Here is a 14,019-nt window from a genome sequence, read left to right on the forward strand (position 1 = left end):
AGATATACATGTAGACTGCCATTACCATAGGATAGATGCTGTAACATGGACACAGATATACATGTAGACTGCCATTAGCATAGGATAGCCTAGATCACCGTTTCCCCCAAAACTGGGTCGGGACCCAGTCACGGAACCATTTTTATGGGTCCCTTTATTTTTTGACTCCTACATTTTGTTTTTAAATATTCCCAAAAATGCACAACCTTTCATGAATTCAAAACAAAATTCTATGATTTTTTCAGTAGGCAAACAAAATTTTAAGAAGTAGGGAAAATAGCCGATATACAAGTGAGCTTGTAGATCGGCTATTTTCGCTAGTTTGGGTCCCGGGGCAAACATCTACTTTCTCTTTTGGGTCACAGGCTAAAAGGTTTGGGAACAAACGTCCTAGATGCCACAACATGGACACAGATATACATGTAGACTGCCGTTACCATAGGACAGATCAGTGGTTCTCAAAGTGGGGTCCAGGGACCCCCAGGTGTCCTTGAGGGGTTTCCTGGCAGTCCACAGCAAAATGAGTTAATATACAGTACAATCGAAATCTGTTTATCCACTTTAATCCTATATACAGTACGTACCTCAGCTATTTGAAAATAGTTGATCTACTGCACTTTTTTTTCTTGTGTGTGACTGACTGAAAAACAAGTACAAAATATTCTGGGGGTCCACATCCAAATACACATGTCATTTGGGGGGTCCTTGTCATGAATACGTTTGAGAACCACTGTGCTACATGAAGACTGACATTATTATATCATAGGATCAGCGCCTGTTCCGGTGTTCCCAACCTTTTCTGGATAAGGGCCCTCGTTGGCGGCCCACCCATCTGACCAACACGGCAGCTGACAGGCTGCCACACTTAGTGGTCAGAGGATACATTTTCAGAGCATGTTTGTTTTAATGATCAATCAATGGATTGACGCGTTCCCGTTGGGATCAATGAAACTAACTAACGTAGTATACTTTAAGTTTCTATTTATCGGTATGACCTTTAAAAAAGGTTTTAAAGAACAAATACCATGACCATGACTTGCATTACTTTTTTAACATTAATTTTACATCAATAAAATCGTATGGTTTATTTATTTGGGGGACCACTTGCAATAGTGGTCCCCCATAGTGGTTCACAACCTTTTCAGGCTGCGACCCTCCAAAGTAATCATATTTGCCAAAGAGGCGCTTTGACATTTTAGATAAGCTATTTTCAGATCAGCTATTTTCACTTTTGCCTCTTTCTTTTATTATTATTGACCAGGTTTTTAGTAATAATGTTTTCTTTGGTTTGTTTGTTTGTTGTTGTTGTGATTTAAGAATGTCTTAAAATCTCGTCACTTCACGGTCATCTGGGGACCCCCCCCCCCCCCCAAATCATGTGGGGACCCTGCACTCGGGATCCCGACCCACAGGTTGAGAATCACTGGGATAGATGCTCCAAGGACAGAGACAGAGAGAGATTAATCGACTAAAAAGGACTGAAAACAGTGGAGGGAAAGAGAGGAGACCACGTATAGAACAAGGTACTGTAGCTGGTTCAATATCAAGACCATTAATCATGTTATAGTACAGAGCTTGGTGGTGGCAACGCTCAGTATGAAGTTGTCGCACTTGGTCAGTAAAAACAAAATGACCAAGAACGACCATAAGAAAAACCAATTAAAGATAAACAGTTCAGGCTTCCTTTAAAAAAAAAAGACAGAGACAAAGATTCATGGCACCGTTGGCACGCACTGGGTTTCATTAAGCTGTAAATAGGAAAAGACACGCGCGCACACACACACACACACACACACACACACACACACACACACACACACACACACACACACACACACACACACACACACACACACACACACACACACACACACACACACACACACACACACACACACACACACACACACACACACACACACACACACGTTCGGCGGAAACCTTGTACGTTCAACTACATTACTTTTCAGGAAATGAAAAGAGAACCTTTGTTCCAATGGATCCAAGCTGCCATTGCTGTATGCAGCGCCGTCGCTACGTATACGTGCAATACGCACTGCGAGTAGGGCAACACACCGAGGGGGGCAACACACCGAGGGGGGCAACACGCCGAGGGGGGCAACAAAATGTGCCAAAAAGTGCCTAGCCGACCCTCATAATAACGCGGCTACGTAATAACGCACGCCCATGCGTGCGCCGTGCGTCCTCGCAAAAGGCAAAAGTAACCGATTTTCCAAGCATAAGATAACGCAGCTCTCTCGTCGGGAGGGGGGGAACCAAATCGTCACCGACATCCCTGCGCATGATTTATTCTTTTAAACTTGGATCAATCGTTGTAATTGTACTGTACGCACGCAAACGGCAACCATCCGTCTGTTTCTCTGACTGTCCGTCTGACCGTATGTTTACCAGAAGCTTGTGCGCTCACGTCTAACGCCACGAGTCCATGTTGTTGTTGTTGTTTCTCTGTGTCCGAGTGAGACACACACACACACGAAGCGTACATTTTGAACGAAGGCAGACAGCAATGTGTCTTTGGCCACTGACCGTGATCTTTCCATGCTCACCGCAATCACTCCATCTATTACGGAATGGGAAAGTGCAAAAGCTGGCCCCGCTGTGGGAAACTAAAGCTGTGGGCGGTTGTAAACTGGTCATTGTGGCCGTATCACGGCCACAATGACCAGGTGAAAACGGCACTTCTGCATTCTCCACATACGTGACGGTCTATGACTTGGCCACCCGAACTGTGCACGAAGTTGAACATTGTACAACTTCTGTATGTCTGTCCGTAATATTGCCTATCTGCCTCTCGTCTGTCTCTCTCTCCAGATGGAGATGTGTTCACGTGACAGATCCAACAAAACCACCAACAAACATTCCACAACAAATGACGCACACACACAGTACTGACCAGGTATCGTTCTGAGGAGACACTGACAAGGATGAGGTCATCTCCCACTCTGACCTTCTCTCCCTCGGATCGCTGCTTCGATGCTGGGTGAATGGTCCACCAGCATGCCTCGCCTACGTGCGCACACACACACACACACACACACACACACACACACACACACACACACACACACACACACACACACACACACACACACACACACACACACACACACACACACACACACACACACACACACACACACACACACACACACACACACACACACACATTGAAATGCTTTATTGATATCAACCAATCACTGGAATGACGAATAGATGAATACAGTCTTTGAACCTTGAATTACTGCTCTTGTAATTACAGTAGAGATGAAACCGTTTTTTGCTGCCGATACCGATTCCGATACCCATAACTTGCCTATCGGTCGATACAGAGTACCGAACAGTTTGTAATTCAAAGAAAGTCTTAAGACAGTGGTTCTCAATGTAGGGTCCAAGGACTCTCAGGGTTCCTTGAGGGGGTTACAAATGTACCCTTACAGATTGAGATCGTACAAATGGAACCAAATGGACCTGTGATTTGTACACACTCAGAGTTGAGGGTCCTTGAAATGAAAAGGGTTGAGAACCACTGATCTAGGAATAAACACAGATTAACCCATTTAGGCCTGACCTCAAAATTTTAAATAATTATTCTAAATCCTCCAGTTTTCTGAAATAAATATTTTCACGATTTTTCAAAAATAGCAGACCTACAAGCTCGTAGCGCGCCACTCGGTGGCGCGCTATGAGCTTGTAGATCTGCTATTTTGCAATAGCTAAATTATAACAATGTTTAAAACACCAAAAGGGGTTCCCGCCCAAAATGGGTTAATATAAAACAGTACTGCAACATCAACGGAAGCAATTCAAAATCCAAAATAAATAATTGATGATTACTGTATGACATACAGTAATATCATGTGATAAATTACGTGGTATGGGAATGGCATAGACTGCCATACTCACTGATGGCGATAACAGCATTTAGGGCAGTATCGGCAGCTTTTCCGATACTGGAATCGGTATCGGGAACAATTCTACTTGTACTGCACAGAAGCGAGTCCCACCCACATATGGCTCATTGTGGTTCACATGATAACCTATTTTGTCCACCAGGGTCACTCGCCATAGTAGCTCGTTTGGGCTCGCCCTCATCACCCTCAAGGCCTTGCTGTCGCCCGGGCCTGCTTTGTTGTCAAGTGATTTCCAAACAATACGATAATATTTTTCAGTTGTTTGGGGATATTTGTGACGGTAAATTTGGACGTAGTTGAAATTTGTCCTCGGCATACTCCTGCTAATTACTCGGAGCAGAGGGTTAAAGGGGCATTCCACTCATTTTCAACATTTTACTATGTCATTAATGTACCTTAGAGCTGTTGTGTGGAAATAATAAAAAAGTTCCCCCATTCTGTGTTTCCTAGAACTAGAGGTCTGAAAAAAATCATTACCCTGGTGAAACACATCTTGATGATGTCATCAAGATGTGTTTCACCATGTTAATGATTTTTTTCATAATTTCAGTTCTAGGAAACACAGAATGGGGGGACTTTTTTATTATTTAAATAAAATAGCTCTAAGGTATATTAATGACATAGTAAAATGTTGAAAATGGGTGGTTTTCCCCTTTAAGTGTTTTTCTCAGGGACATCCAAAGACTGGGTGGAGAGGGGGTGGAGAGCTATGACCGCCCCACACAAAACAAAAGTTATACTGTACGTACAATACACAGGACGCTAAAATGAGAGCTCCATCCTCCCGAGCTCAGCTGCGGTGGGAATCGCTTATAGTGTAAAGCGTGTAAGAGAGTGTAAGCCTTACACGCTCTTGGAATTCTTGCAGTTGTGCACGTTGGGCTTTGTCTGTGAAACGTGGTTACAAAGTGCACAGAAAAATACACACCTGTGCACACACATACACACATACAACTACAGTACAGTATGCACACAGAGTGAATAGCAAATAAAATACAGATGTCACTGCAGGCTGCCAGGTCAATTACCACCACAGTGGCCTGGATGCATGGATACACATAGTAACACAACAGCATACTGACGACAAGGCCAAATACGGTTTAACAACGGTCACCCTATTAGCCTGCGTTCCCTCTCTGCCTCTGGTTTACTGTTGCTAGCACACTAGCATTATTCATTCAGTCCTTTTGTTTATACTGTAATTTATATCTCATCTTCATAAAAGCAGGTCAGGTACAGTACGAGGGCATGTAGTACTTCTTGTTGTTAGTTAGTTTGGGCTTTGTTTGTATTACTACTACAGTAGCAGACAGTCTGTCTTTGTAGACAGAGGACACAGAACAATGAGAAAGAAAGCAGCAGCTGAGGGAGATAAAAAGCAGTCCATATATAGGGACACAGAATTCACTCGACAAACACACATTCGAAGGCGTCCTTGGCGATGTGACCTCAAGTGGACAGCTACAGTATAAAGTGGCATTCATCATTAGTACACCTGTGTATGCACACAAATCAAGGCTGTCTTCCACTGTTTGTAATTGTGCGTACATACATACTACCCTATATAATGTGGACACACGTGTGAATACCTCTGAATGTCACATCCCAAGAAGAAGTCTTCATATAATTTACAATATGTAATGCCCGGGATCGAACCTGGGTCTGCTGCGCAGTAAAGAACACTAAAGCCAAACATCTTAACTAACCTCTCTAGCCTAAAGGGGGATCCCCCTTGGCAGTTGGAGATATTTAACTTTTGGTCTTCAGGTAGCTCGAGGCTCTGAGCCACTCTGTTGTAAAAGCATGACACAATAATAATTCAGGCCAGGAGTCAATGGGCTCCATTTTCGTCACCGCTAAACCCCTTATCCCTAAACTTCTTTGCCTTTTTTTACTATTTTGCAAAACATTTAATAGTTAAAATGGCCAGTCTAGCTCACAACGTGTCAATGTAGATTGGCTAGTTGAACTATTCAAAAATATTTTTCTAAATAGTAAAAAAGGCAAAGAAGTTTAGGGATAAGGGGTTTAGCGGTGACGAAAATGGAGCCCAATGAGTCATACACTCTCCCAAGCCACCATAACCACACCCTGCACACATGTGTATACACAATTACACACACAAACACACACCAAACAAACACCAAAGAAACATTTCACAAGCAAATGTATAAGTTGTGAACCAAAACTTAAGACAGACTTTAACCAAAACAAGCGTGTAGACTGTAGACAGCTGCAGGCACATTATTCACAACACAACCACAGAAGCACACTGACAAACCGTTTAGGTCAGTTCCTTTGACCAGCATTTAAAATGGAAGCAATTATAATGTTGTGTTCACATCGGTCCGATTATGCACAGACCTACTGAGTGCATAGAAAATGTTTCATTGGACATTGTCACAGATTTGCAGCTATTTCTGTGAAATTGGACATGGACAACAAAGCGTATAGCACAGCCTGGCTATACCTGGGTATTCAAGTAGCCTCAATAGTTGACATCGTAAAATAGCAATCACATAATGTTGATTAACATTTTATCTAGGGCTCCGGTCTTCATTTCCCATACAGTATATGCGGTTGATAAACCAAGGTTGGGATGACTTTTATGTTTGGGCTGGAAACATGACATTACACTACCACAGCAAGCCACAGCGAAATCTACTAGCACTTAACACATCTAAAACTCCTCAAAATAAGTTCGGAAACATTATTTTGGTTGATTATTTCTTCCCTTCTTTCGATCGAAATAGCATTTCCCAACTTTCTTTTTCGGAGTTTACTAGCACTTAACACATCTATTAGCACTTACTGGAATAAAGCTTTGACAATAACAAGTAGTGCCAAGCTGATTATTACAGCTATACATAAGACGAGCCATGCAAGATATCAACTGGTGCTCATGGTATGCTAACGAGGCGAAGCTAAAGGTTGGCGCTTGTTGCAGGCTGGTGGTGACTACTACTACTACTAAGAATAAATAAATACTACACTTATTAATGCAAATAACTACATCTTATACCAATTACTTGTCCTACTGTTGACTCTGTACCTGCCAGTTCCTCTCCCTCTCCCTCTGAAGCACCAGCACTGGTAATATCTCCACCTTTGCATAGGGAACATAGAAAAAGAGGAAAGCTTCTTCATATAGACTATATTATGTATTGTGTGTGCGTGCGTGCGTGCGTGCGTGCGTGCGTGCGTGCGTGTTCTTATTTTATATAACAGTGAATTTCTCTGGCATGATTCTCTCTCCTTTGTTGCACAACCTAACCATCTTAAATGTAGCGGAAATGTGGCTTCTGTAGGTAACTAGAAAACATGTTTTTTGACTGCACACTGGCGGCAGTCCATCCATCAATCCAGTCATCATTTTCAAATGGGCCAGCTACTCTTCACAGGCAGTTTTATATTTCTCTCCCCCTTTCAACTCCACCTTTGCTATTTTCTTTCTGGGAATGGGTCTGGGGGCTGTTTACAACAGAACAGCACTATAGTCTTGGGTCGGGGGAAAGTGAAAAAAAAACAATCACATCTTGATTATTGAACAATGAAACTATAAGTATACACTATAGAATGCTATGTCTACATAATATAATATATCTAAATTACATAATTTTAGCATACGCATGCAAGGTCGTCAAGGCTAGGGCAAGTGCTACGACAAGTGCTGCGGGCTAAGGTGGAGTGTGAAGATGTGGGTTTTGTGACCATATATAGAGCTGACTGATTTGTTTGCGCCTGATGCCATGACAGCACATTCCATATTTGGGCATAGCTGCATTGGAAGCAACTTATATGGTTATATCTGAGTCATAGTGACATGATCGTGACGACGTGGTCCGCCAGCCTGTCAGTGCCAGTTCGCCCTTAAGACAATTTTAATATAAGTTCATCTTTAGAGAAGTTGTCCAAAAATGTACACAGTAACTATGCTATTTTGAATGTTATTGTATTTCTATTTTTGCCCACATTGTTGAGGAGACACTAATTACAAGAATCACTGTGTGCTGCGCTAAAACATCTTCAACCTATAATGGAGGGTCTAATATTATAAAGAACTGTCTGTCTAAAATAGAGTACTTAAGTCCTGACATCACTCCCGCTACCCCTGGGTCGCGTAAGTATTTTTTCTATTGAAAATCCCATCGGGGAAACTTTTTTAGATCGCATTATATAAGAACTGTGTTCCAAAAATAAACAAATCAGCCGAGTGATTCTGTCAGGTATAGACTCTGTGTCGTTTATGATATTAAGTTCAATTTGATAACATCTGTGTTTGTAGATGAAGCATCAATTGATGCTTCATATCTATATGAGTTAAAATCACGGCCGATTTGTGGAACACAGTTCTTATATGACACGATCTAAGATGAACTTATGGTATTTTCAATAGAAATATAATAACTCTGATGTGATCCAGGGGGATAGCGGCCTCTAGTGGTAGTGATGTGAGACTTCGGTTCTCTATGACGCGTCGATGCTTTTTCCCAAAATGGCTGCCATGAAAGAAGAAGTGCGGGTTAAGTCCCACCTGTAGTGTCTTCCTGCAGTCCCACATCGAAGGCCAGTTTGTCAGTGGAGGAGCGGGAGGTAGACAGACAGCACAGGTACTGCACAGAGGAGCACATACGCAATAAACACAAGAACCAGGACAAGGTCTATATACCACTTCGTCTACACCGGTGTTTCCCCTACCATCGCGGCAGGAGCCATTTGTCGCAAGTAAATTGACCCATTCAGGCCTGACGTCGAAATGTTAAAAAAAAGTTTTCTAAATCATGACAATTTTCTGAAAGATTTGAGGCACATTTTAACGATTTTTCAAAAATAGCAGACCTACAAGTTCATAGCGCGCCACTCGGTGGCGCGCTATGAGCTTGTAGATCTGCTATTTTTCAATAGCTAAATTATAACATAATGTTTAAAACACCAAAAGGGGTTCCCGCCCAGAATGGGTTAAAATAACACTTTTAGTTTTACCCATGGTTTGAGTTATTGTTTCAAAAGATTTAAAAACGTTTTCAAAAAGCAAAATCTTTTCAAAAGAATTTCAACATGTTCTTTAAAAAAAAAATAACACCTGTGTGAAGCGAGGGGCGCTCTTATCATCAAACATCATCATACATAATCTCATTCCGGCCAATCACAATTTGTGTCCTCACTTTTGTCTTCAATGTTTGTGTGAGCAAATTAGCATCAATTGAAGCAAATTAGTAAGTGTGCGGTTAGCAGTGCCAATTTATATAAGAATGGAACCAGCCGTAATTCACTCAGCTGTCACGAGCAGAATCTGGCCGATATATGAGCTTTGTAGATTGGCCATCTTTGGGGCAGCCATCTGGCCGAAGCATGTAATGTGTGCACCTGTGTGTACATGTGTACAGTATGTGTGTGTTTGGACTGACCATTCCACTGTAGGAGTGTCGTAACAAGACGGCATGGCCGTACAGTAAAGTGCGATGGCCCCCTCCCTGGGCAGTCTGAAAAAAGAGTGAGAGAAAACGAGAGAGAGAGAGAGAGAGAGAGAGAGAGAGAATGAGAAGGGAGAAACAGAGAGAAACAATGTAACTGAATAATACAAAGAGAGAGAAACAGCATCTTGCAGTGCACGGTGAAACCCCCAGTGTTCTCTTTGGAGTTAATTGAACACTGGGTATTTTACTGTGCAACATGCAAGGTTGCAAATGGAGCCATTCAATACTGAGCTGACCACTGCAGAGGACGCACGCATCTTGTACAAGCTCGCTGCACTGCTGCAACCCCACAACAGTGTATGTGTGCATGGGTGTATGTGGGTGTGTATGCGTGTGTGCATGTGCACACATGCATATTAAACGTCCTCCACAGGTTTGTTAGCGGATTAAAATAAAACTACTTCTATGAACTTTTTGTGCACTAGCTCCATGCTAAATGGATAGAGTAATACGATGTGACAAGCAGAATGGGACCTTACCAGGGTCTAACAAACACACGCTAGCCCACAAAGTCGCAGCGATTCATCCACATTAGTCCCATCAATTAACACTACATCTAGATTAGTTAGCTGCGGCGAAACAACTGGGACACATCTATCCTCTGAGTCCTCCTGATCCAAGCACTTCAATTACATTATCATGGCAACACCTGAGCTCCACAGCCGGACTGATTAACCAAGGTAAATATTGGGACAATTCTATTCTATTCTATTCTATTGGTTCTTAAAGGAGAATTCCATACTAAAAGGCTTTCTTACCTTTCTTTGTAGTTGTTACGTCCCCACCAAAGAGGTCCAGGTGTTATTTTGTGCAAAAGCTCCTTATTGGCTATTTCCCCTACCATAAGCCCTAAATGAATTGCATTGAATTGAATTATTTCTTTGTATATATCCTCTCTTCATAATGTAAATAATATCCCAAGCGGCACACTTTACTACTTAATTCGATGGAAATAAGCGAATTAGCACAACACCCCATAGCCCCATTCAATTCAATGCAATTCATTGAGGGCTTATGGTAGGGGAAATAGCCAATAAGGAGTTTTTGCACAAAAAAACACCTGGACCTCTTTGGTAAAGGTAAGAAAGCCTTCTAGCATGGAATTCTCCTTTAACCACTTAAACCAGTGGTTCTCAAACCTTTTTGTGCCAAGGTTTGAAAAAAAAAGAACCTTTACGTCTTAAACCCTACAGTATACAGTACTTAGTTGACTGGGGTTCTCCTGGGCTCTATACTTGATCCAACCCCTTTTATTCCCTCTACACCAATCTCTTCTCAGTAAATAGCTCTAGAGCTCCAGAAAAGGGACACCAGGTGTTATATGTGGTATAAAGTCCTGCACATATTTTGGGTCATAGAATAGCGTCTGTGCCTCTAGCTAGTATCACTATTCAGTGTGTTGGATCGACACCTCGAAGCCTTCGTTGAGGGAGAACATTTCACTAACATTTGCCCGGTGCAAACTGAAAAATAATAATACTTTGAACTGCGTGCACATAGAGAGAGGGAGAGGGAGAGAGAGAGAGAGAGAGAGAGAGAGAGAGAGAGAGAGAGAGAGAAGAGAGAGAAAGAGTGCGTGCATGCGTGCGTGCGTGCGTGCGTGCGTGCGTGCGTGCGTGCGTGCGTGCGTGCGTGCGTGCGTGCGAGAGAAAGAGAGAGAGACAGAGGGGGAGAGAGCGAGACTTGCAGGCACTTCACGGATGCAATTATTTTATGGAACACAGTAATTTCTAGGAAAAATGATGTCATAATGATGATAAGATGACAAACATCAAAACAAAAACAGAAAGGTATACTCGTCTACCGGCAGTGGGAGGGACCAGCATGTTAACCCTTTGCTTCTGCAGTTTAATGGCCGTGTTCAGAAATATGCTCTTAGAATCTAGTATCCCTATTCTGGACATGTCATAATAGATAGAGATTTGGTGGACGGACATAAGGCCCTTGGGGGACCCCGGTCAACTGAAGTAGAATGTTTGAGTGGTTAATGTGAATCCTGTCCTTTGTATTGTGAGGACATATTGAAAAAGTTAACAAAACTAATGCATTCTGTCGAGAGCATGTTGGACAATTCCACACATTTCCATGACAAGACACAACATTTTGGGAAGTGTTATGTCCGATTGTCCTCCTCCCAGTAGATTCACATACAGCCATTCAATCACCATCCAGGGGGCTGGTAGTCTATTCACATATATTTATGGTAATATAATGGAATATTCATAACAGAATAGTCTGATGATCACCATATTCAGAATTCAACATTAGTAGACTTTTCTAATTCACCTTCAGCGACATCACCATGTCACATAAGATTATCAGCGAACGGAGAGGAGAGACTTGGTTATTGTTGCTGTTGGGGAGCAGAAACATTGTACAGTATCTCTATATTTCAACGTTTTATGTTTTTCCGTAATTCGAAGCTCTATTTCATCACATAAGAGTGTCATACAAAATTTGTGAAAATAGCCGAAAAGTTCACAACGCCTCACATTGCGAGACATTGAGATAGCTCAGCTATTTTCAGGGTATTTTCTTTGTAAACGATGATAAGAAGGAAATGTTTTTGGCCATACAAGGTTTCCAGCTGCCCGGCAACAGCAGCATTGCGCTAACAGCAGCCATATCCCATCACGGCCCTGTGGCTCTATCGGATCCCATCATAGAGTCTCATTATTAGACTCAGTGGAGCTCAGCAGACCTGCTCCACTATGTCACAGCATAGTGTTTTCATCTGAGAGACACAGGCCCAGTTCTCTCCTCATCCACCACCCAGCCAGGCTGTACTCCCTTATCTCTCATTATAAACCCTTGTCACCGAGGTTGACATTGGGCATAAATTAAATGATACCTCCTTTCACATGCTTTCCTCCTCCCGAACACTAAATCCAAATATTTTCCCTTCAGCTGTAAACTTAAGCTGTTTCCCGCTCTCTGTCATCTGTGCTCTGCTTTCCCTCACACTTTTCAAACCCCATGCACCTGTTAGTTAGAGACTCCATTTTAAGGAGCGGTGCTATAGTTTCACTACCGAGTTGCTTGAAACTGGTACAGTAGGTATAAAAAACTGTAAAGAATTAAGACAAATTGAGAATTGAGAGGGTGTGGGTGTAGTGTTTCTATAGCCCGTTCTCTGTGCAAACAAATGAGATCAAATGCATGTAGGCAGAGCGAGTCAGACAGATGAGTCACATGTTATGTATGCAGAACGTAGCAGCAGTAATACTAGCACTGGTAAGAAGAGGAGACAGCTCAGTATTTCAGACACCAGAAAGAGAAACAAAGTGATGTGGATAGAAAGTGTGTGTGTGTGTGGGGGGGGGGGGGGGGGGGGGGGGGAGAGAGAGAGGGAGAGAGAGAGGGAGAGAGAGAGAGAGAGAGAGAGAGAGAGAGAATAAAATACACTTACCTTCATCATGAATTTCTGTCGGAGAGGCAGAAACATAAATAGAACAATAAATTAATACGAACAGAATATGCAATCAGCTCAACGCAATTAATATCCAATATTAAAAAAAAACAAGATAAAAAAGCTTCTAATTTGTTATATTTAAAGTACAGTTGGATGGATGTTAATTTATTGTATTTATGATTTCTTACAAGTTGTCTTTTAATTTACTAACTACATTTAAAAGACAACACCAGACCGCCGATGCATTTAATTTGCAGCTTGCAGAAAGCGAACGGAACCCAATCAAAATGGGTAAATATACATTAGGGGTGCGATGTTTGATTGAAACAATCAATTTAATTGATTTAATGAATATAACAGATCACAACTTGTCACAATGTGATTTGTTGATATATATCTATATAGAAAATGTAAAAACATTGAAAAAAACGTAGAAAAAAAGAAAAGAGAAATTGATAGAATAATCAATAGTTGCAGGCCTTCTTAACTTTTCTTCATGTTATTTTCCCTAGACAATATAAGAGTAACATGTATTGACTCACAATAGATTAATAACTACTTAGTCAAATCTACAGTTGGAGGCCATCGATAGTCCTTTTCTTTTTGCTGAGGTTTGCGTGATCTGCGCAAAAGGACAGTTAACCCATTTTGGGCGGGAACCCCTTTTGGTGTTTTAAACATTATGTTATAATTTAGCTATTGAAAAATAGCAGATCTACAAGCTCATAGCGCGCCACCGAGTGGCGCGCTACGAGCTTGTAGGTCTGCTATTTTTGAAAAGTCGTGAAAATATTTATTTCAGAAAACTGGAGGATTTAGAAGGATTTTTTAAAATTTTGAGGTCAGGCCTAAATGGGTCAAATGATAAGGGACAATATCGGTGGCACCCAACTGTACACTCAGATAGTGTACAAAATGGCACCCGATGCACCTGTACGGATCCATTTGGTTCCATTAGTACAGTCTTCGGGGATGGTGCTACTGTGTATGCCTGGGACAAAATTGTATAAGAGTAAGGACTGCTGTGACACAGAAAACTCTGCTTTTGCAGGCAGTGAGACTTCAAACAGAATGATTTCCATATTCATATCAAAGGTCTTGAGTGTTAGTTCGGCGTACAAATGGAGCCTAGCCTCCAGGTGGGTTTGTACAGTATGTTAACCATGCACTATATCGGTGGTTCTCAAAGTGGGGTCCA

At 41.9% G+C, this 14,019-nt stretch overlaps 1 protein-coding gene across 1 annotated transcript in view; it reads right to left on the reverse strand.

Moving 5' to 3' along the window:
• ryr2a (ryanodine receptor 2a (cardiac)) overlaps nucleotides 1-14,019 on the reverse strand; it is a gene marked incomplete at its 5' end in the record, with an annotated part of 316,463 nt that overhangs the window by 195,280 nt on the left and 107,164 nt on the right. Inside the window, 4 exons of the mRNA XM_079492228.1 lie at nucleotides 2,915-3,027; nucleotides 8,467-8,545; nucleotides 9,341-9,415; nucleotides 12,819-12,833. Of these exons, the coding sequence (XP_079348354.1) occupies nucleotides 2,915-3,027; nucleotides 8,467-8,545; nucleotides 9,341-9,415; nucleotides 12,819-12,833 (282 nt within the window). The remainder of the gene's footprint in view (nucleotides 1-2,914; nucleotides 3,028-8,466; nucleotides 8,546-9,340; nucleotides 9,416-12,818; nucleotides 12,834-14,019) is intronic.

The sequence above is a fragment of the Electrona antarctica genome, assembly GCF_951216825.1.
Source record: "Electrona antarctica genome assembly, chromosome: 22".
Classification (NCBI taxonomy): Eukaryota; Metazoa; Chordata; class Actinopteri; order Myctophiformes; family Myctophidae; genus Electrona; species Electrona antarctica.